General features: G+C 38.2%; 1 protein-coding gene across 1 annotated transcript in view; it reads right to left on the bottom strand.

Moving 5' to 3' along the window:
- Nucleotides 1-24,496, bottom strand: part of CPQ (carboxypeptidase Q) — a 129,040-nt gene extending 104,544 nt beyond the window's left edge. Inside the window, exons 1-3 of the mRNA XM_053467199.1 lie at nucleotides 24,450-24,496; nucleotides 18,626-18,721; nucleotides 2,060-2,526 (exon numbers count right to left, since the gene is read on the bottom strand). Of these exons, the coding sequence (XP_053323174.1) occupies nucleotides 2,060-2,492 (433 nt within the window). The 5' untranslated portion in view covers nucleotides 2,493-2,526; nucleotides 18,626-18,721; nucleotides 24,450-24,496. The remainder of the gene's footprint in view (nucleotides 1-2,059; nucleotides 2,527-18,625; nucleotides 18,722-24,449) is intronic.
- Nucleotides 24,497-25,510: the final 1,014 nt, after the last annotated feature.

Below are 25,510 nucleotides of genomic sequence, written 5' to 3'. Positions count from 1 at the left end.
TGGAGGCAAATGCTGTGTTGAAGATGGATAATATAAATCTGAAAAACTGAGAAACTGTTCCTCTTTAATTACTGTGGGCTTTAGTATTATTGCTAGAGACGCAAATATGTTGTGCACAACAGCAAATAATTGCATTATTTGATAAAAGCAAATCAGTGACATTGTTTAAAACTCTTGTGTTCTGTATAACTTTCAATATTCTCTGACTTTTATATTTAGACAGTACCCAACTGGGCGAAAAAAGGGTAGCTAGTGGTGAAAAACCAATGATAAAAAAAAATGAAAAACAGTAGAAATGGATACTTTCCCATCTCAAGACTTTAGATACAACTAGCCAAGTATGGCCCAATGAAGAAAGAACATTTTGAGCAAGGATTTCCTAGAAAGCAGTGTAGATAACATGGTGAACTAAGGAAATTCGAGTACAGAAATGTTAAATCACAAACCGCAGTAGCAAGAATAATATTTGGGGACAAACAGACCTCAGATCAGCAGATCCAGCACAATAGTGGTTGCCAAATTAAATATCTGAAATGTCATTAATCATGCTCAAAAGAGAATGAAACCAGTTTCAAAGCCACTGGGTCCTCAATGAGAATTAAGGGCATTCTTGACCGAGGCTGCAATATTTTTTTATCGATTAAGTCAGTTATAATATAGAAGCGTAGGAAATAACTAGGTTATAGATTACGAGAGCCATTGTGATAACTTTTGCAGGACCATAGTTTGTATTTTCTATTTAATGATTTAGGAGATGATTGCTCTGGGGATTAAATATTATATTTGATTGTCTTCTGAACAGACCAATATTTATGTTATTTTCCATTGATCCAGGTCGGGCTTTTGCTCCAGGGCATTCTAGGAACCATGGGTAGCGGCATGCGTTACATTGTATAAAATATTAACAATTGCTATGAATATGGAAAAACAATGTTAGATATTTTATTTTTTAGCGCTCTAACCATTTTCAATGTTTTCTACATTTGTGGAGTGATGAAAGAAAATTCCAGCTGCTTTTCTATGATTTATTTCTAAATTTGCCTTTTCCCAAAAAACATTTTTTTATAGCTGATACTTGCAACATTTTTGTTTGTAAATTACTTTCTGCCAATATAACATCTAGATTGTACAATAAAAATAATCAATATATTATGTGTCACAAAGTAAACATTTTACTTCCTCAGTCAAGTATTAATCGCCGAGTAGGTTGAAGTACAATATGAATGCTCACTCGTTATGGTGCAGTGCGTTTTAGAACGTCCATTGTATTTAAAATACAGATGAACCGCTGTCTAAAAAGTATCAATGTGATTGAGAACCTTTCTTTACATTTCTAGAATGTCAAAGGGCAAATCTCGTAGGGATGATACATTTATTGGCTAACTGAATTGTATAGCATATTATATTAGGTTTACCTTCCCTGAAGAAGAGACCCAGGCATTATAACGATTCCAATCTAATGCAATCCAGTTAGCCAATAAAGGTATCATCCTTACCAAATTAGCTATTTTGCCTACCATATCGAACGTTGCATAATTCTACACCTCTGCTGGCCTGGAGCTTTGTCTAACGTGGAACTATATGAACAATTGCTTACAATTCGTGCAGGCATTTGTTCAGGAAGAATGCATAGAGAATGCATAGAGTACTCATAGAGTACTTAAATACACAATTTTCTGTAATGGGGTTGCCAGGTACAATTAACTTAGTTCATTCTGTATGTTCCAGCGTGTTACCAAGTGCTACATAAATGTTTGGATTACAAAAGTCAAGAAAAGATTAGTGTAAAAGTAGTGATTTAGAGACCCAGCGGGATGTCTGGTGAAACACGACCTGTGTGCAAGGTCATCCTAAACCTCTGCTACAGACAAGTGACCTACAGTTATTACAGCTCAGGCAATTTATCATAAAATACCATTATTCTAACATTCACTAACAACAACTAACGTTCATTCTGTTCAAGCCCATGCCACACTAACTGCCACCACTGGTACAATTATTCAGTTACACCATAGCAAGTATTTAGATTCTTAGAAGAACATATAAAATATTACTATACCTTCTGGTGGGGTACCAATACTGCCACCAAGTCCCAGTAAAGCAATGTTTTTCTTCTGTGGTTCCATCAGCATAGCAGACTCTTCTCCACGTTCCCAGTGTGGCACTTTCACTGGTTCCAAAGAAACATTTTGCAGTTTGTCCTCCTGAAGTCTGCTGTACATGAACTTTATGGCATTTTTAAGACTTTCAGAGCCACTCATTCTGTTACCAATAGTGTCTACAAATTGGGCCAGGCGGTTGTATGACCTGTTCTGCGCTTTGCCATAAACCGCAAGGTCTATTATAGCCTTGGCAACATCCTTATAAGTTGCTATTTCTTCCTTCAGTCCTCCAAACTTCTCCGGATGAAGTGTCTTGGGCTTGTAGAACAATCCAAAGCATGGCTGGAGCCCACAAAACAAGAACACAGTTGCCAAAGTAAAGAACTTCATCTTACTCCTTATGGTACTCTTGGTCCACGAAATCCTGTTGAAAGAAGCAGACAAATGCAATTATTTGTTTCTTAAAGCATTAAACTAAATATTTTTTTAAAGGTAGTTTTTTTTGCAGGTATTAGTTGTCTCATTTAATCCTCCCGCCAGCTACCGATCTTGAAACTAAGGCATATGCCCTGGTAGGCTTCTTCTACATGCTAAGCAGAACCCCCAATATAGTCTACTAAAATCAGTGGGAGAATCAGCAGCCGAGGGCAGGACTTAAATGAGACAGGGGTCTATTTTATAACTCCAATAACTAAACAACCCATGCTCCAAATCGCATGCAGGAAAATAATTTGGAGTCATGCAAAATGGGGGTTTTAAAGACTAGACTGTTGTTATTTTAAACACTTTATTAAGTGGGCTAAAGTGACAGATTTAACCCATACCCAGTGATAGCCCGCACTTCTAATGCATGTAAAGAATGGTGTATGAAATGATATTTCTTCCTTTGGCTTGTTCCCGTTACTTCGGCTGAGCGTCCATTCCCCATAACGCATTTGTTGTCAGCCCTCATTGTATCCATCACATTAATAATTTATACTTGATAAAATAAAGCTATAGGTAGAAAATATTGTAATACATTTTACAATTTTCTTGTAGATGTGTATAGTAATGGATCAAGTGAATTTTCACCCATTTTAAGCGTACGCAATAATTTCTCACGTTTTAACAAATGTAAAGGCCTTTTACTGCAGCGACATCTAATAATGAGGCTACCGCAAGGAAATCTTGGGCTCCAATGCATGGGAGAAATGTTTTGAAATGTCACTAGAGAGATCAACATTCCCCCGGCTCCCAGGGATCAGAGACTTTCAGCAAAAGCTTTCAATGGTATGTTGTCATGAGAAGGTGAAATGATGAGAGACGAGCTGGAAGTTGCCTAGCAACAGCACAACAAGCAGTGTCAGGAGAAGCATTAAGTCAAACATTACGGTAAAAGGAAAGCAGGATTGTCTAATGTGCTTCCATTATATTAAAGATTAAAATCAGCCCACTTCTAAAATATTGTTTTCATAATTCTAATATGTACTGTATGTGTAAGAAAAAGAAAAAAATAGTTTTTTGGGGTTTTTTTTTGCACATTTTAACCCAGACCTCGCAGTCAAAAGCGGTCTTATTGGAGCCTTTGGAGTGATATAAAACAATAAATAATAAGTTATCTCCTGGTTTCCAAAGGGCAACCTTGTGGCTTGACAAGAATCAGTTCCTTGACTTCACTATACATAATCAAGGTCCAACCTCTGAGCTTCTGCTGCACAAAGAGCCTGTACAATGTATAGTTAAATCAGCAAGACTTCTTCGGTGCCTCCAACTCATTGAATTATGCACTATAGAGGGCCAGTTCAGCCCTCGGAGAAACCTGCTAGTGATGGCCCCGCATAATGAATAGTAAAGCCAAAGAGTTGAAACCAGAACTCTCCTGTAAAATGTCCCTTCGTGAATTAACCCCAAAGAGTTAGGTTGCTATTAGAGGGGGTGGAAGTGCGTATATGAAACATATCCACATCATTTAACTAGTTGGTAATATCATTACGCGATGACCACACTCAGTGGTTGCAAAGCGTCTGTTGGCCGGCCGAAATAAGAGACACCAGCTTCGGAAATAAATTCCCTGCAAAGAAAATCTGCTGATCCTCACATATTCCACCAGTTAGATATTAATCAGACTTAGTGAAAGACAGCATCTGAACCTAACAGCAATGATTGTTTAAATGTTTAATCAGTCAGTTGAAACAAAACTGATGCAACATCAGCAAAGGCTAGTAAAATGACACAACAAATGTTACGAGCTTCCACGTTAATGTAAAGAGAAGGCACATATTTGTAACCCAAGGACATTCTGACCTTTAAAAGAACATTAGCATAGTATTCTCAATAGGCAATAGAGCTGCATTTACTGTGATCCAGGTGTTTATACTTTTAAATAACATGCATATGAGCACTACATGGCATTAGAAACACATCTCTACCTCTTTACCAAATTAATTAATTATTCTGAGGGTTAAGTATAAAAAAAACATTTTCCACCGATGGTATGTGTCTGTTGACTGAAATCTTCTATTGCTAAGGTGGTAAGAATAAATTTTTATACACAACCCCTATGTTTTGCCCAACATTTTCCATAACTTTATAGACGAATATGCCAGTTAAAGGGACGCTCCAGCCATTACATGCACTTTAATGCGTATGCTAGTTGAGTGGTCTAACCCTTAAAATATACGCAGCGTTCCCTTGCAAAGGCTTTGAGGAGTTCATCAGAATCTCCCACACGCATTGGCCATTTTCTCTGTGTCCCCTGTTACTTGCCATGCCCAAAATGTTTTTTCAATTTCTTTATTTCATTTACATTTTTTTTTTACCTTTTCAAGAATGCACATTAAAGTCCTCACAAAGTACTTTAACATGCATTCTTCTTTGGCGAGGCTGCTCGATTTTCATTTCATTGCCCTTTTTTAACAAGCATACAAGTTACTGCATCAGAGCTTCTCTGGGTTTACTGTACTTTACATTGAGTAACGGCCAGATTTAATTACAAGTAGTTAAATTTCTTAAGGTTACCAGAGCACATTACTTTTACCTTTGCATCCGACTCAGTTCCTGCAACCATACTATCATTCATCTTTCTCAGCCAAATGTTTTATAATAATTTAAGAAAAAAAAAAAAGAACATGTGGACACGATCTCCTGGGGTGTAAGTTTGGGGTTGACTTTGCTATTTTCCTCACTTAGCTTAGTTGGAGAAAGCAAGTCTCCATTTTAATAGAAGTACAGGTCATGCTAATCTGTATGGAAGATAGCCCTTCACTAAATGGCCTAGCTTCAACCATAAGATACGGCCCCCGATGGCGTTCTCCTAGCATCTGTCTGATTGTACATTGTACGGCTGCTCCGCAGTGGAGACATCTCTTGAAGCTCTCTGCAAAGAGTTCTTGTGCTAATGTTGCCTCCACAAGCAGTTTATAACTCAGTAGTGGAACCAAGGATGGAGATTTCCACATACTTCAGCATCCAGCAGCCCCATTCCGTAAGATCGTGCGGCCTGACACTTGCAGATGAGCGGTTGTTGCCCCTAGACACTTACAGATGACCAGGGCAGGTCTAGTAGGGCAGAAATTTGATGAACCGACTTGCTGGACAGCTGGCAGTTACAATGAAAACACACATGGAAGTCGCCAAGCTTTGCAGTACAGGCCATTCTACTGCCAATGTTTGGAGAGTTCGTTAATGTAATATTTAGGGCTGCAACTAACGATTATTTTAATAATCGATTAGTTGGCCGATTATTTTTTCGATTAATCGAATAAAAAAAACAATATTTAATAATTTAATGAAATGCCCTGCCCCCACCCTGCCCCATCAGTTTCCCACCCGGCAATCATATTTATTTATTTATTTATTTATTTATTTATTCTCTCTCTCTCTCTCTCTCTCTCTCTCTCTCTCTCTCTCTCTCTCTCTCTCTCTCTCTCTCTCTCTCTCTCTCTCTCTCTCTCTCTCTCTCTCTCTCTCTCTCTCTCTCTCTCTCTCTCTCTCTCTCTCTCTCTCTCTCTCTCTCTCTCTCTCCATACGTACCTCCGCTACCGAATCGTTCCACTTACAACGTTCAACCGCTACACTTTATTCAAATCTTCATCGTTCACGCGCGTCACATCCGTCATTACGTAACTTCAAGCAGACGGACACTACAGAGCTCTGCAGCAGAAACGGGGGAACGCTGGCGGAGGTAAGTGAAAGGAGCCGAGCACTCCAACGATGAATAGATCACTCGATTAATCGATAACGGAAATCGTCGACAACGATTCCCGTTATCGATTATTATCGATTTTATCGATTCGTTGTTTCAGGTCTAGTTATATTCTGTCAGCAATAGGTTGGTTATAGGAGTCAAATAAATAGTTCATATTTTTTTGGCATACAACAAAGGCAATCAGCGCCACACGCAGCAAATACTCTTTAAAAGAATCAATATTGTCATTTATTGTTATATATAGCGCTAAAACCTCAACAAAGCACATTAAAACGCAACGCATCTATCTGTAGGTTGGTGGCTGATGGCTGCAGTATAATATTAGTAAGGTTGATAAGCACCTGTATGCTAAACACAATATTCCTTTTATTATATTTTATTATGTTAAACAGAAAGCGGCAAAAGTCGTGAAATTACAACCTGAAGACAGTTTAATCTATTTCTCCATAAATTATACAGAATATGAAACTTCTTCTGCACCATATGCTTAAAGAAATGTAAAATATTAGCAACTTTTGCACTACAGACATTTTACAGAATGAATTCAATAAGACTTCATCTCAGCCTCAGGCTTGATAGGTCGGGTACATTAAATATTTCATTAGTAGGCTTTGCTGCTTTAGTAAAATGGTTATTGCACATTATCTTTTCCCTTTTCCTCCCTTTTTTTTTTTTTTTTTAATTTCTATATGCAGGATTTAAACACGACTTGGCACACATATTCACGAGTTTAAATTACGCAATACAAAAGAAGGGGGTGCGGTACTATATTTTTTCCTATGGTATGCAGATCAGGGCATCTTACATTTGGATTAATATTTAGTATGATGTGCACCGTAACTTTTCATATTACCAAAAGACACCAAGATTTCACTAGATACGAAATACAACCAGGCAAAACCCATAGCGGATACTGAAGTGGTGTGCAATGGGTTTACTAAGAATACAGACACAGCTCCTCCTTGCCTAAAACCCAAAAGAGAGAAACACTATGTGCTTTCTTTTCTGGGTTAATCCCCGTACTCATTATTCTGCAGACATTGCATTCTTCTTTAGTGAGGCTGCTCGATTTTAATTTCATTGCCCCTTTTTAACAAGCCCCAATGCGTTTCTCCTTCAAGAAAGGGCTGAGCTGGCCCTATACAATACATACTTAAAGTGAGGCGGTATCCGGAAACTCAGCCACACACAGACTGTAGAACTGTAATTAGTCATCGTACAAATACTGCTGGATGTTCGTGTAAGTCTCGAAACACATACATGTGTTGTAATACGGTCATCTGAATACCGTATTTCAGAACTCATACAAAGGGCTAAAGTCCACCACATGATCTAGTTTTTCCAATTATCTCTTTTGTGCATTAAGTAAAAGATAATTTTAACTTTATGCCTTGATCAGCACATCCACGACAAACACGGAAAAACCTAGAGAAAAGTAAAACGTCAACTCAGGTCACGTTTGAGCTGTGTGTGATATATATATATATATATATATATATATATACACACACACACATTGTATATCTTACACACGCAAACGAATATAGAAAAAAAGTAGTTCTGCCTTAAAAAGTAACCATCTGCTTCATATACATGTGATTTCATTATGAAAGCAACCCTGAACTACTTAAGCATGAAGATCGTTGTGCTGCATTACTAATTTAGGGCCTGTACTTGTCAGAACAGCATGTAAACATCTCTGTGTTCAGTACAATTATACTCACGGAGCAATAAAACAAAGATTTTTTCCATAACTAAGCTAAACTGAAAAAATAAATAATGAAAATGAAATGATTGTACTCATACAACCTTTAGATACAAATGCATTTCTGATCTGTTTAAGAATTGTTCGCTTCATTGCAGCTACCATGATCACATACATAAAGCCATTCTGGTTCTGTTATATGTTAAATATTCTGGATACACTAAAAGTAGAATCTTTTGCAAAGAGATGGGGGGGAAAGTCTCAACTTTATATTTTTCATAGTTTAAGATTACAGAGGATTATATGTTGAACAAAAGATCACATATCTCTGAATGAACTATGGGTAATGTTCTGCACCTTATACTATAGACTCTACTTCAATGTAATCCTGTTGTCCTTAATGTGTCCATATCGTGGTTGTCAACTAATGTGACGTTGAGCTTTAAAAGCACTGGTTCAAGGTTCTCAAATGTTAACCCTTGTCAACCCCTATCTACCAAACAGATCAATGACCGTCATTTACCAGAAGTAGCCAAGAGAATAGCCATCCATTGATACTGGGTATGTGGCTGGCCAGGTCTTTCCCCACCTATGACGCTAGCTGTCTATCTCTTTCCTAACTTGTGATTGTCCTGCCTTCATTGTCTGTTGTGGACCGTAAGCTTGTGAGGTTGACCTTGTTTTACCTTACCTTTTTGGTCTGTTACAATCCATGTACTTATCTTTGTATAACATCTAGGAAAAAAGCACTAGAAATCATCTCACCTACACGCTGTAAAGGACCAACCTCTGACAGTGAGTTGGTTCTGAATCACTCGCGGTTAAATCAGGTGAAAAATGAAATGTTTAATTTCCGCTCAACTCACGTCAGACTCACTGTTTACTGAATACACATAAGAGTTTCCTGCATTCGGCCAGACTTTACCATACACTTTAATACTGCTAATATTTACCATTACTAATACTAATACCACTATTTGGCTACTACATATAATATCTGCCCTGACGGAATCTGTCTCTACCTGAGCAGAATAATCACCTGCTACACCATTATATATAAAAAAAAAATAACGCATTCGTGTAAAAAATGGTACGTTTTACTGATAGAAGCCAGGTTTCTTCTTTTCAGGAATGTTTCTGTAACACTATATAACTCAACACTAATTGAAGTTTAAATTTGAGTTTCTGATTTCAAAGATCACAGAACTCTCAAATTATATATTTCTCTTTGAATATAAACAGCAATTTTCATTTAGAGGATTTTCGCCCCGTATGTCCTGCTACCAGTCAGACAGCTTAATCCAAAGAAATTTTAAAATTTGACTTTTCAGGGGGTTATTTTATAAAGATTAACTTGAAGATTCCTCGTTTGATTTCATTGAAATCTCCCATAATATGCTATAGCTCTAACATTTTATAAAATAAGGGGGTCGTTTACTAAACTGGTCTTCCACAGGAGTTTCCAGAGAGTTGAATACTTGAACTCCTTGATAGCCCTGTGTATTATGATAGGCCAACCTAACCAACTTCTTGCTCTTCAGGTCATTGACTACTTCCCGTGATTTTCTCTCTACAATTAAATCATTCTTACCAAACAGTTCCTCTCCATCTGTCTCATTTCCCCTCATCCCCCTTATATATTGTAAGCTTGCACAAGCAGAACCCTCTCCTCCTTCTGTACCAGCATGTCTTAACATATGTTCATGTTATTGTTCTCACAAATTGATGCATTTTTCCTATTGTAATAACGCTATGGAATTTGTTCTACAAATAAAATGTAAAGTAACAGAATGATGCAATGCTAAATCATATTATTATATGACTTGCATGGATCATCAAGTTTGGCCCTTGACAGTATAGCTGATGAATAAAAATGCCCAACTTGCAATTTCGGATATATATAGTTCTGCTGTACCTCCTTATACCAGCTATAAGCCCATCTGTGTCCAGGTCTGTGGTCAAGAAGAGGGTCTTATTCACAAAGTATAATGTTTCTCATAGACATCATAATTCCTGGCAAACTCTTGACTTCTTCTTCCTTGCTGGCAGGGACGGAATGAGTCCATCCAGGGACCCGGGCAACTAAAAGCCATGGGGCCCCCTGTGGTGATGCCCCTCCCTTAACCACACCCTATTTGACCACACTCCTTCCTGATTAAGTCCCTCCCCATGGTTACACCCCCTTATATCTATTTTTAAGTAATGAAAAAAAGATAACTTTATAACAGTGTAAACATGGTGGTTTTCACATATCACATAAATAAAATTATATCATTATCATATATATATTAAATAATACTGACAGCAATTGAAAAATACAAGTAACTCTTTCGATATAAATTATATATATATATATATATATATATACACACACACACACACACACATACACACAGTGGATATAAAAAGTCTACACAAACCTGTTACAATGCCAGGTTCTTGTGATGTTAAAAAATGACAAAGATAAATCATGTCAGAACTTTTTCCACCTTTAATGTGACCTATAACATGAACAATTCAATTGCAAAAGAAACTGAAATCTTTGAGGGGGGAAAAAATTAGAATTAACTTGCCATCATTTAAAGTGACTGATTAATCACAAATAAAGTTCAGCTGCTCTAGTAGGATTTACCTGACATTTGCTTAGTTGCATCTCAGAGCAAAAGCCATGGTCCGCAGAGAGCTTCCAAAGCATCAGAGGGATCTCATTGTTGAAAGATATCAGTCAGGAGAAGGGTACAAAAGAATTTCCAAAGCATTAGATATACCATGGAACACAGTGAAGAACTGGACGTCCCTCCAAAATTGATGAAAAGATGAGAAGAAAACTGGTCAGGGAGGCTTACAAGAGGCCTACTACAACATTAAAGGAACTGCAGGAATTTCTGGCAAGTACTGGCTGTGCGCAACATGTGACAACAATCTCCCGTATTCTTCATATGAATGGGCTGTGGGGTAGGGTGGCAAGACGGGAAACATTTTCTTACAAAGAAAAACATCCAAGCCCGGCTGAAGTTTGTAAAAACAAAACCTCAAGTCCCCCAATAGCAAGTGGGAAAATGTGTTCTGGTCTGATGAAACCAAGGTTGAACTTTTTGGCCATAATTCCAAAAGGTATGTTTGGCGCAAAAACAACACTGCACATCACCCAAAGAACACCATATCCACAGTGAAGCATAGTGGTGGCAGCACTTTGGGGCTGTTTTTCTTTAGCTGGAACTGGGGCCTTAGTCAGGGTGGAAGAAATTATGAACAGTTCCAAATACCAGGAAATTTTGGCACAAAAGCCTAAGGCGTGCATTAGGAAGCTGAAGATGAAGTTCACCTTTCAGCACGACAATTACACAAAGCACACAACCAAATCCACAAAAGCATGGCTTCACCAGAAGATTAACGTTTTGGAATGGCCCAGCCAGAGCCCAGACCTGAATCCACTTGAACATCTGTGGGGTGATCTGAAGAGGGCTGCACAAAAGGAGATATCCTCACAATCTGACAGATTTGGAGCGCTTTTGCAAAGAAGAGTGGGCAAATATTGACATGTCAAGATGTGCCATGCTAATAGACTCCTACCCAAAAAGACTGATTGCTGTTACAAAAAGGTGCTTCAACAAAGTAGTTTTCTTTGTGTTTCCCCCCCCAATATATATAAATATTAGATCTTGCTGCCAATATATATATATATATATATATATATATATATATATAAATAAATAAATAAATAAATATTAGACCCTGCTGCCGATACATTTTATATTGAAAAAATTAGGCAAGCATTTACTTTGGCCCCGGGACAAATCATTGAGCCCAACAGGGCCCCTCGCAGTTCTCTGACCTTCCCGGGCCCTCAGTCCATGCCCAAGTGCCCAATGGGCCAGTCTGCCCCTGCTTGCTGGTCTATTCACGTTTGCATCTTTTTAAGTGTTGCAAATGGAGCAACTTATATAAATATTATCAGGAAAGACTAAGGTTGGTCAATATGTATAGTTTGGAGGAAAAAAGAGAGCGAGGAGATGTGAAAGTCCCTTTACTTTTTTTAAACATTTCTAACAAAGTACAGGATAGAAGTATATTTCAAGGGAGGAGAAATGTTAGAACAAGAGATTATAGTCTAAAACTGTAAGGTTAGAGGTTCAGATGTAATGTAATGAAGTTTTACTTTACTGAGAGGGTGGTAGATAAAAGGGACAGCCTCCCATCAGTAGTTGTACAAGCCATCAAATTCTATGTTTAGTGTATATATCCCTTAATGCTATATATTTTTTTTACATTAAAAAAGTTACTTTCTCACCGTTACATCTTCTTTCCAGCTATACAAGACAAAAAGAGTGCATGACTATATAAGTTGAGCCTTAATACTACATTTGAATAGGTCACAATACAGAAAGAAGAAACAATGAAGATCATAATACTTGGCACAAAAGTAAAAGAGCCTCTATTACCTTTCATATCGTTTTATAAAATGTGACACTAGAACTGTGAAATTGTTCATTTTTCAGATGTGACCCTTTAACTACACTTACCCGTGTTCTGTAAAAAATTGCAAATAGCCTCCTATTTCATGGCATGTCTCTTGTACTTGTATAAATTGGATTACATTTATGATATGTAACCGCCATATAAAAATGGAAATGCAAAAAGTAGCGAAACAGCAGGGTTCATACATTCTCATCAAACCCTTAAAAGTTCAATGATAAAAGCAGAGACTCAGAAACTATATAAAATAATAATAATAATGACTTGTATCTCTCATTAGCTAATATACTGGATGCTATAATAAATTGTAATAAATAATATAATAATTGCAAAGTGAACCTATCACCTTTTTTTTAGCAATATGAGATACATCAAAATACTGGTAGGGATGCACCGAAATGAAAATTCAGGATTTACTTGGCCGAAACAGAGATCGAAAATGACCTCCCCACCTTAAAAAAAATTATATATATATGATTGCTAACAGCAATTACACTCCTATCATGCCCAGGCATAGCCAGATTACAGCATGTACTGGCTGATAGGAGAGTGATTGCTGTTAACAATCATATATATATATATATATATATATATATATTGTTATCAAATTTTTTTGTCCAATTTTGGTGTTACTTACTTTTCATAAAAGTGTGGTTAACGCACCAAAATTGGACCACAGAAAATCAACAATATATATATATATATATATATATATATATATATATATATATATATATATATATATATATATATATATATATATATATATATAGAGAGAGAGAGAGAGAGACACACACACACACACACCGTATTGGCTCGATTATAGGCCGCACCCTAAAAGTTAGGTTTTTTAAAGAATTCTTAGTAAAAAAACAAAACATGGTGTTATAGATATGCCCCCCCCCGAGATATGCTGCCACTCTGCCCCCCCCCGAGATATGCCCCCCCTAGACTTACCAGTGCAGACTCCCCGGTGTCTTGCCCGGCGGGGGACATCTACGCAATACGCGTATTCAACTTCCGGTGCCAGCACTTCCACCGTGGGAAGTGCCGGCAAGGAAGATTGTTAACGTACATCGCGCAGACATTCACTGGCTGCGCCGATGCGAGCGTAAACAACCAACGCTGCCAGCACGTCTGCACGATGCGCTTTGACAATTTCCCGTGCCGGCACTCCCTCCGTGGGAATTGCCGGCAGGGGAGGCTGTCTCAGTGTATCGGAGAGTAGGATGCAGGTCCCCTGCAGCGCTGCGGGGGATCTGTATCCTAACCCTGCTGCCTGCCCGGAACAGCATGCATAAAGACTTGTGGGGGAAAAAAGTGCGGCCTATATTCGGGCAAATACGGTGTATATATATATATATCTCTAGACTTCCATTAGTTAGATTGTCCTGCTGAGTGATTAACACTGAGCCATTCTATTTTTTATATATATATATTTTTTTACCACATACAGTATTAGAAACATCATGGAGTTTGTCCCGTAGATTTGGAAAGGATAACAGACCTGGAACATATACAAACGACTGATATTCAGCTGCCGACAGTATTATATTACATACATGAAGTCAGCACACAGCTGTACAATTATGAAATCCGACAGCATCATGAAGTTTAACATAAATAAACATGGTATGTAGTAGAGAAAGCTCACCAAGGAGCTAATACAAAGCAACATATGGAGATTTAGGTGTCAATGTCATATACTGGGCTGACTGCAGCAGAGTGTTAAACGTCCATGCGTATATTGATGGAAAACAAAAACAGAGAAGAAGAGCGCATGTAGGAAGCGCTCAACCAAACCTGTATTCTCTTAGAGTACATATATTATTATAAGTAATGCCCTGGCTGAGGTGAATCAAGTTGCCATTCAGCAAGTATGTAAAGTTTTGAGAAGGTAATTTGGTAGAGCCTTGAAACAAAACAACGATTCGCGGGGATGTGTAAAACATCAAAACGACAAAACAATAAAAAAAAAAAAAAGAAAACAAGTGTGAAGTGCTACACGTGTGTCAGGGAGAAGGTATTATCTCTCACCCCCAGTGTCTCCTGTCCTCGACCCAAGTGGCGACTCCAGGGACAAGGATATCGGAACAAACTTAGAAACAGCGTGGAGTAGCGTGGGATAACGGACCCAGGATAAGGAGATAACTAGATTTTTAATGCATTACTAGTAATAAAAGAATTGGTCGGAGTTCCTCTTTAATATATACTTTATTCCGTTTTTACCGTCTGTGTAACAGTTTGTACTCAATTTTGTCCCATATGAACCTGCTAATTAATTTGAACATTAGATTTCTCTAGAGGAAATGCAAGTTGAAGATACATATTAAAATGGGTTGTTTGTATCTGCAGAGAAGGCTGCATCAGAATGGATTTTATAATCTCCACTAAAAGAATAAAAAAAACGTAGCAGTTGTACATTAGATTTGAGTGGACAAATGTCTAATTGCAATAAACCCACATTAGTCATAGTTCAAATGGAGGCTCAGACGACACTTAATTTAATCCGTCCATTACTGACTAGTTCCCTAAAGGGTTGTTTATTTTATGGTTTCCCACAGAAACTGGGTTACAATCTCGGCATGGGAATTTCACAGCCGTCAAACCCTTGCATCTGCGCTTGGAAGATAGAAACTCGGAGTGAAGACAAAAGTTTCAAAAATAAGAGGTATGCGAGGGATGTGTGAAGATCATAAAACCACTGGCAATTTAGGCGGCTGAAGAAGAAGAGATAAAAGCTATAAAGAGCTGGACCGCCCCCCCCCCACCCCAAAGTACGAGGGATACTGGAACAAATGAAGTATGGGAGGATTCTGGGGAAAAAGAACCACCAAACTTTGGCACAGAAGATACTATTAGGCAATGTTTGCTGTTTCGGATAAGACACGAGTCTCTCTGAATCATCGTCGCATTTGTTTCTCTGATTCACTGGCTTCTGCGGTACAGAATGATTACTCTTAGTTATCGCTAGTGTACATAATCATACAGCAGGAAATTGCTTATAAATGAGTAATGAATAAGGGGCCTGTGCAGCTACTTAAGACGTCTGTGAATGAACCGGAATCGTAAAAAGGCTGTATGCTAACAGGAAAGCACATTTCTTCTTCTTATTGTTGTTTTATATAGCACCATCATATTCTGCAGAGCTGTACAATGGGTAAACATTACATAAATGTTAATAAACATTACAACAAAAAGTAAGTAGGGCAAAAGAGTTTACAATCTAGAAGACAGTTAAACTATTGGTATTAATAATACAGCGATTGTCATGTTACACAAGAAACTGAGTATTTGTAGCACGCATCTGCGTGTGATTTTCTTTAACCTCTGTATATATTTGAATACATCACCTTTATTGTGAAAGAGAGGAATTCTCCCAGCCACACAACCATGCAGTAAGGACAGACGTGTGCCTTTGTTCAGTATTCAACCCTTCCTGGCAAATACTCAGGTATTACAAAATATATCCGCAGCACTCATCTTTTTCTATATTTGCTGTTAATTGCAAAAGATAAGAATATTTTCAGCAGCCATTAGGGACCACAAATCTTTAGCACGGCTGTCCAGTACAGAATATTTTGTCAACCTGCAAACTTAACTGACTACCAGTTCTTAGCTGCGAAATTCATATAAATCATAAGCACATAAATACACACACACACACAGTTACACACAGGTATACACTAATTCACACAATGCTACTCTAGCTGACATGGTGTACACATACATATATTAACCCACAACAACACAAACTGGTTGATATACCGACACTCTTGTGCACTATTCCAGTAAATACCCACTCTGACATTTATATACATATGAACACTGATGCACTCAGACTCTTATCACCGATATACCCACACCCTCTAATACTTGTTTCTATGAGGTCTCCTACCGCTCACTTACATGTGGAGGTGGGTTAATTGGTAGTGAATGGGGTAGCAGGAGAACTCTCGTTGCTCTCTTTAGGTATCACTCACTGATGCGGTCCTTCTAAAGCCAAGAACTGGGATGTGACATTATGTTTCATTATGTTGACCCACACTAACTGAAACTAACAAGCAATGATTGTTTAGTGAATCTTCTCTGTGGTTGTCAGAAGCCTCCGACGGTCATTTGCATTAAAGGTGGGATGCAATGGCTTCTGTTATGCCAATAGTCCTTTTGTTGATTGCATAATTCTTTGTAAGCCTTGCATTATTAGCTTCTCTCCTTTTTCAAGTGTAGCCAAGCATATGTGAAACTTGCCTTTAAGAGGACTCTTACTACATTTGGCAAGCATGAAGAATGTTCATGATTACCACTCATGTCTAAGTGTTGCAATGGCCCATGAACAATAAAACAGACTGTCTCTAAGAATTGAAGTTGGTCTCCAGAAGACAGACAAAACCTGGCTTTTAAATGTTGTCAGGGACTGTGAACTATCTCTGCTATTTATTGTTTGCATTATCCATTTTGACAATTGCATGCAATCTCTCTCCCCAATCCCTGCCCCCAATAAGGAGCCCAGATCACTGTGTTCTGGTATGTTTATATAAGTTGTGATGGACAGAGATGCATTGATGAGCCAATGGTCCAACCTGCTGCGGTGTGGAACACACTACAAGTCCATGCCTGGATTTCCAAATTCATCCAAGGAATTTGATGCATCCTGAAGCATGCCTACTTCAACTCCCCGAAACAACAGAATCCACGGGACTGATGAAAGACTGTGAATGTTCCCTATGCTGTGAGGGAAAAGACCCCGAAGGTATGAAAAGTGTTTTTGATGACTTTTAGTCTGTACACAAGGCCTCAGATATCCAGTTTCAGATGCCACCTGAGGCGTGAGAAATCTTAACTATGCAAGACATTAATAGAGAAGACTGTGCCTGAAGTTGGGTGAATTACCATAAGCCAACAGTAAAGTATCTAGACTATCCTCTGTGGGATCACTATGTCAACATTAATTTGTATGTTGATGTTTGATGTTTCCGTGCCTTATTTCCCTAGAAGACCATACATAATATCCAGTAAGTGACTCAAAAAATCTAATTTGAATGAGTTGGGAAATAAGGAAAAATACCTCGTTTCTTTGGCTCTTGGGTTTGTTGGTCCTCAATGAAAAGTAATACAGCATGACCTTGAGGTTTATTCACCAAATTTAGAGTTGGATGGAAGAGTTGTGGTTTCAACTCCTTGATTTTATTATACATTAAGAATGCTGCAGCTCAGCGAGCTTCTGCTTCAGTAGTTTTGCCGTCAGTCTCCTTACCCATTCTTGCTAGAGAAATTTGCCAGTGTTTGCCTCCAATAATAAATAGAGAACCTGGGGAGTTCAAACGTCCTCAACTCCTGCCACCTCTCCTCTTAACCCCCTTATGTCCGCATTCTTTCCTCTTGTACCGAGAGTTTCCCAGAATATGAAGAAATCTACTAATGTCTCCAACTCCTGCCAGCACGTTATACTCTCATTGTGCTCCCATGGATGATATTGGTGACTATGCTTCATTTTGGGTAACCTGACATTCTTACTTATTATATTGTTATATTAGTCCCCATGACTGTGAATTAATTTGTGGCAATATTTATGAAGTTATATCACTGTTTTTTTTTTAACTAAATTAAATAAACTTCTTGACTGCAGAAGCAAAACATATTTTATATTTCACTTTTTTGTCAGGGCATAAAAATGTAACTAACAAGTTGAAATAAGCTATTTGAAATAGGATCAGCTGCTTTTGATTTCAATGCAAAATAGCTTCACAAAACACAATGGCTTTGGCTTATTATTTCTTCATTACTTACAAGGATTTCATCACAGAGAAATCAAAGGATCGTATGTTTGTTTGTCTGAAACAGTCCTTCAACGAATACGGATTTGTATAATTTAGTCAAAGGACTGTGTTGACAAACATCACAGGGTCTTTATCCCCCCATAGCCTCTTACACTGTTATACAAGTATATTTCCTTTTATTGTTGTTTGTAATTCACTTTATAAACTTTTGTGTGAGGACCTAGAAATTCTACATGGGTCTTTTATTCAGAAACCTCTTTATATCAGAAATCAATGGGAATATTTTTTCATTAATTTAGCTGGAAAAGAATGTTAAAAAACAGAACCACAAATATAAGCTGAGCTATGTAAAATGAAGAGTAATAAAAGCACTTACTTTTAGCAGACCCCAGCGCATTGAAGATGAATCAATTTACGAGTTCAGTACCTGCAGCTCCAAAAATATACAGTATGCCTGGTGGTGACACGGAGACTATATAAACAAAAAAGCATTAAAGTTGGGTTAATTATGCGGGAAGTCACTTAACGCTCTAAATCAAGTGTTACACTTAAAAACTTATCTGATTGAATGCACCGCCACGTGCGCACCTCTTGTTTGTGGCCGCCATTAAACAACTTACGCCAAGTGTCATGAGCAGCATTGTCTTCTACAAGCCCCAACAATCGGGTAACATTGAATCATCAGGAAATAGAGTTGCCACGCCAGCCATTTTTTTCCAAGCCCCATCTCACTGTCCACCACATCCAGTGCTGCACTGCAGTATTTTGAATAGATAATCTCATAGAAAGAAATTGATTATTATTTAATAAAGTTTATACATTCCCCATAATGCAGGGAAGCTCTTTGTAGGTGGTGGTCAGCAATGTAAATATTAGACATGCCGTGTAAAAAATGGTCAATATGGCAACTCTGCCTGTGTGTTAGTGTTTGGCTAAACTGATAGCTGGACATTCAACTTAAACAATATATAGCGTCAAGTACTTATTTCTAGGGCTGCAACAACTAATCGATAATAATCGATAATGAAATTCGTTGGCAACGAATTTCATTATCGATTAGTTGAATCGATTATTATCGATTATAAAATGAGGGTTTTTTCAGAGCAAACGCTCTGAAAAATCCCCCTCATTATATAATCCGTTTAGTCTGACTCACCGTCTCACAGCAGCAGCTCCTACTTACTCCCCCTCCCTGTAATCACCGTGACAACTGGCCCCGCCCCTTCCTTCTCCAGGCCAGAACCACATGGCTGTGACACTCATCTAACTGTAAGTATATGTATATATATATATATATATATATATATATATATAATGTGTATGTGTGTGTATGTATATATATATATATATGTATATGTATATATGTATGTAATATATATATATATATTTGGGCTACTGAAAGTTAGGGGAGGTGGGGGTTAATTTAGGGGCAGTTATGGTTAGTGGGGTGTTTAGGGTTAATTTAGGGGCAGTTATGGTTAATTGGGTGTTTAGGGTTAATTTAGGGGCAGTTATGTTAATATGGTGTTTAGGGTTAATTTAGGAGCAGCTGTGGTTAATGGGGTGTTTGGGGTTAATTTGAGGCAGTTGTGGTTAATGGTGTGTTTAGGGTTAATTTAGGGGATGCTGTGGTTGATGGGGTCTTTAGGGTTAATTTAGGGGATGCTGTGGTTAAGGGGGTGTTAAGGGTTAATTTAGGGGCAGTTATGGTTAATGGGGAGTTTAGGGTTAATTTAGGGGAATCTAAATCCTGGGGGCAGTGAAGTGACATATCTGGGGGTATAAGGCATATACAGTATATAAGGCATATGTGGGGAGGGCAGTGTGGCATGTCTGGGGAGGACGGAGTGGTGTATCAGGGTGTATAAGGCATATCTGGGGGTAGAGTGGCATATCTGGGGGTAGAGAAGTGGCATGTCTGGGAGGCAGGGTGGCATGTCTGGGGAGGATGGAGTGGGGTATCAGGGGATATAAGGCGTATCAGGCACAGTGGCAGATGTGGGAGGCAGCGTGGAGTGGCAGATGTGGGAGGCATTGTGGAGTGGCAGATGTGGGAGGCAGCATGGCGTGGCATATGTGGGGAGGGCAGGGTGGCATGTCTGGGGAGGATGGAGTGGTGTTTCAGGGGGTATAAGGCGTATCAGGCACAGTGGCATGTGGGGGGTAGAGTGGAGTGGCATATGTGGGAGGCAGCGTGGCGTGGCAGATGTGGGAGGCAGCTTGGAGTGGTATATGTGGGAGGCAGCGTGGAGTGGTATATGTGGGAGGCAGCGTGGTGTGGTATATGTGGGGGGCTGGTTGGAAAATAAAGACAAGAAATGTATTATCAAAGTTTTTTTATTCTGCTGTTTGTATTTAACATCATTTGTTTAGTAAATTATTTTAAATAAATGAAAAATTTACATTCATTTTTTTTATCCGATTAATCGAAAAAATAATCGGCCAACTAATCGATTATTAAAATAATCGTTAGTTGCAGCCCTACTTATTTCAAATAGGCAAAGAAAGGCACTTTTGCTTTAGATCTGTGGTTAAAGAGACAGTTAATGTCTCTGACGGCCACTTCACAGAACAAAGCACAATGCTATACTACTAAATAAAATACTTGCCTTAGAGAGAAGCTGCAGCTCACCTCTTCCCTTTCTGTAGTCAGATGATTATTGTCACTGACTGGCTGCAGAAACCCCCCCCACCATGCATTTTCAATGAGAGCCCCAATAAAATTTAAAGAGATCTTTAAAGAGAAGATAAAGGGCATATCAGGGCATCACACCGGTTGTTTTATCTATAATTAGGCATGTGGCATGCACAGACACCTGCTAAACGTTAAACAAATGCAATCATTGTATATCAATATTCACTCTTACAATGAAAATATTATAATCCAGATGCAACTTGTATAAAGCAATTTGTTACAATTCCGAGCCACCTGAACAATGGATGCACATGAAGGGATATGAGAAGCGTCCAATCAGCGGCAGGGAATCAATGGGGTCACTTTGCACTCATTTGCGCAAAGGGAGGAGTCTACCAGCCAGAGCTTGAGCTGATTGGTGGTAAGTATATCACATGCTTTCCGCTGAACACACCTTACAAGTAATCTGATAAAAAAAAATATAAATATAAAAATTGAAATGCGCATGTTCCAGTTTTGCCCTCATAGCTTCCTCAAAAAATGCATGAACCATGCATGTGAGGCCTTGTTGGAACCGGGGGATGTTGGCGAACAAAATGTGGCGTTTTCTTCCACTGTTGCACATATGCTGTGCAAGAAATAAATTGCAACATTGAAATGTATGCGTTAAAAACGCAATAAAATAAATTTTGGCAGACATCAATGAAGAAATGGCTGCCTGAAAACTGTCAAAATTACCCTAGTTGAACACCTTGACTTGTCTGCTGCTCATAAATATATACTTTTATGGGGTAATTTACAGTGGGGGGGCTTCCAAAATGTCCCAAATAGGATATGGGCCCAGTAAACCAATTTCTGAAAACTTGCGCATGTTCCAGTTATGGCCTCATGGCTTCCTCAAAAAATGCATGAACTATGCATGTGAGGAATGTGGGAATCATGGGATGTTGGTGAACAAAATATGGCATTTTCTTCCACTGTTGCACTTATGGTGTGCAAGAAATTCAATGCAACATTGAAATTTATGCATTAAAAACGCAATAAAATAATTTCCCTGTGAACTTTGGCAGACATCAGTGAAGAAATGGCTTGCTGAAAACTGTTAAACCTACCCTAGTTGAACACCTTGACTTGTCTGCTGTTCGTAAATATATACCTTTATGGGGTAATTTACAGTGGGGGCTTCCAAAATCTCCCAAATGGGATATGGGCCAAGAAACCAATTTCTGAAAATTCCAAATTTGAAAACTAAAATCCGCATGTTCCAGTTTTGCCCTCATAGCTTCCTCACAAAATGCATGAACCATGCATGTGAGGCTTTGTTGGAACCGGGGGATGTTGGTGAACAAAATGTGGTGGTTTTTTCTGCAGTTGCACATATTCTATACAAAATATAATATGAAATCTAAAGCAACATTGCAACATATGCAATTTGGCAGCAATTGGCGATAAAATCCCTGTTTGAAAAGTGTCAAAATGACCCTAGTTGTACACCTTGACTTATCTACTGTTCATAAACATATAATTATTGCAGTTATTAGACTACCATGCCAAATTTGAAAAAAATTACGTTTTAAAAACGTGATGCATGCCTTGCAATATTTGCCTCTATGGTCAAAATAGATGAAAATCCTGGCCATGTTGGGTGGTTTCCAAATCAGGACAAGTTAATGAATATATTTTGGATAACTTTTTCCCATTGGTTTAATGTGTGTACAATTTGTATGTATACAAAACTGTAAAAAAAAATTGTTTTTTTCATTTTTTTTCCCACTTTTTCCAGTTTATTTCAAACAAAACAATGTACTACCCAGCTTAATATGGTTTCAAATGAAAGCCCTACTTGTGCTGCAAAAAACAATATATGATTTGTGTGGGTGCACTAATTGATAAGAGAGAAATTACAGTTGAAGAAAGACATAGCAAAAAAACAAAAACGGCTCCGGTCCTTTAGCGACACCTTAGTATCAAAATCCCGGTCCTGAAGGGGTTAAAGTGCATTTGATGCCTGGAGCGTCGACGTAAGTTTATTTTAGTTACTAACTTCTACAGAAACAAAATGTCAAAAGTAAACACTGACAGGTACATAACGCAAGATCTTTTTTTTTTTTGTTAGACTCACTGACAATTTTTAACCTAGAAAACCATCCAAGGTTTGCAATAATAACAGATGCGTTTTATTGCTAATATTGAAAGCCTAGAGGTGGTCGAGGACAGAACTCACTAATACACAACAACCCCATAACATTTCATACATGCACAGCAAAGATCAGGGTATTACCAGGAGGTACCGCTGGAACCAGAACTGGTAGTGCACTTGAAAAATGTATAAATTACATTTTTGCATTAATATTAATATTCTTCCTTTTTTGAGTCTCATTTTGTTTCTGGATCCTCACTGGCTGATTTTATCAAGCATGTATGGATGTCGTTATATTCACATCAATAATGTGCGCTCATTTCTCATTGTGCCAGGAGCATTAATGATAGTTACAATACATTATTTGTGTCTCTTCCTCACATACATATCTATATATACGCACACATACATATTGTGTTTTGATAGACTAGATTTCCTGACCAATCAGGGCCACACACACACATATAAAAAATTATATATATATATATATATATATATATATATATATAAGAGAAAAGTCCCCAAAGTCCAAAATACAATAAAAGGTATATGTGAATAATAAAGTTAAAAAAAAATGTTTTCTTCAATGTAGCGCCAGGGTGCTGCTCTTCTACGAAGTGTGTGTCTCACTCCTACCAACCGAAAACACACAAAACAAAGAGAAAAAGAGGGCGCAACTCCAAGTGCAACTCAATCATTTAACGAGAAAAACCCATAACTCAGTCTATACATAAAATGAATACCACATATCTATACAAACGAGTCCAATTATCCCGCTGACTTTTGTATTGTTGCATCTTTTGCACATGGAGCAGTCTTTGGAGCACTGGAAACATTGACAATTGTTTTCAGGGAGCCCTAGACCGTGCTGCTATTTTATTTTTATATGATCCACACTCCTCAAGTCGGTAAGCAGGCCTCTTATATAGTGTATTGACTGATGTACACTATTATTGTTTTATATAGCACCATCATATTCTGCAGCGCTGTACAATGCGCCCTCTTTTTCTTGTACATTATAGTGCGTTTGATGGCTGGGGAGTCCATTAAAACTGAGAAAGAGCTGGACGGTTTTATACAATCCTGCAGTTAATACCGGTATTTATAATAAGCCTGAGATTAAAGGGAACTCATCCCATTATATACAAAACTCCCTTCTGGTTCCACATTGTACAGTCCTATAGAATCTGTCATTCATAGTTATGGGAACTACAGGCACCTATGTTCTAGGCTATCATCTGCCTGTATTGATGGCATGCTCTCAGGAGACCTCGTGTAAGAGGAGTTACCTTATATAACGCGCTGCTCTCTATAACAACTTAACACCCACTCACCCCAAACGAGCAATAACAGTGAATCAATTAACCCTTTCCGCCAGTTTACTTAGAAAGCATGTTTTTCAAGCAGTCGCGCTAAGCAGCTTACCAAGTAACAATCAAACAGCTCTGCGCTCATTTCCTCATACCAACACTAAAAAAGGAAAGGGGTGGCCTCATTTAAATTAAAAATATACATTTAACTCCAGAAAGCCAGATTCATTTATGATTATACATCATCTGCTACAGTAATCACTAAACGAATAGTTAAAAAGCCAATATCATTATTTCACATGCATTTAAATGTAATACTGGCTGCCCCCCCCCCGTCTATGGAAATGGTACAGTCCAAAAGTCTTCACATTCTAAACGTTTACAGATGCAGCTCTCGGGGCAGGAAGTATGTCGCTGTATACATTAGGCTGCTTTCCATATAAGCTCAATACAAATAGCCTGGAACTGTGTAAATGCCCCGAGTCTGACATCATACATGCTTAGAAATATTAACCCCCTGTATCCAGATTCAAGAATGCCAGCCTTCATGGGAACATTTCATGTAATTGCAAATAGTACCAATGTGGGTGAGATAGTCCAGTATTCCAAGCGCTGTTGTGCAGTTATTGTGCAAGTTTTTGCCCCATAATATAATGTCTTCTTGCTCTGCTATCTGAATCCAAACTATTGTTGCGGTAAACAATAGAATGGCTTAGTCTTAATCGCCCAGCTGGACAGTGACTAATAAAAGTCTGGACTGGAGTTGTGGTTTTCATTAGCATTGGTGTGGTGTTTGAACTGGGAAAGTCACGCAAATTATGATGGCGGTAGATCCAGGTATTTTAACAAAATTAGATAAAAACAGTTTTTTTGCAGCTCCTAACGTACTAGAAGAGTGCGCTGTATACAGAAATGTAAGTTAGCATCGGTACAAACAAAATCTTTTATTTTGCTTTCCTCCAGTAAACGTCCTTTATCTGCAGAACTGGGGGCTGCTGTTTTATAAGGAGTCGGGGGGGGGGGTTGTCTGGAAGATTGGGCTAAGATATCAGAGCCAGAGCACATACAAATGGTTACCATGCAGCTGCCTGAAAACATTATATTATACAAAAACTAGAAGTGTTTTAACACAGAAAATAGTACAATATTTCTTTATAATGGTATTTTTATAATGAT

This window comes from Spea bombifrons, chromosome 5, assembly GCF_027358695.1.
Source record: "Spea bombifrons isolate aSpeBom1 chromosome 5, aSpeBom1.2.pri, whole genome shotgun sequence".
Lineage (NCBI taxonomy): Eukaryota > Metazoa > Chordata > Amphibia > Anura > Pelobatidae > Spea > Spea bombifrons.
The sequence above is the reverse complement of the archived record's forward strand: the minus strand, read 5'-3'. Positions and strand labels throughout refer to the sequence as shown.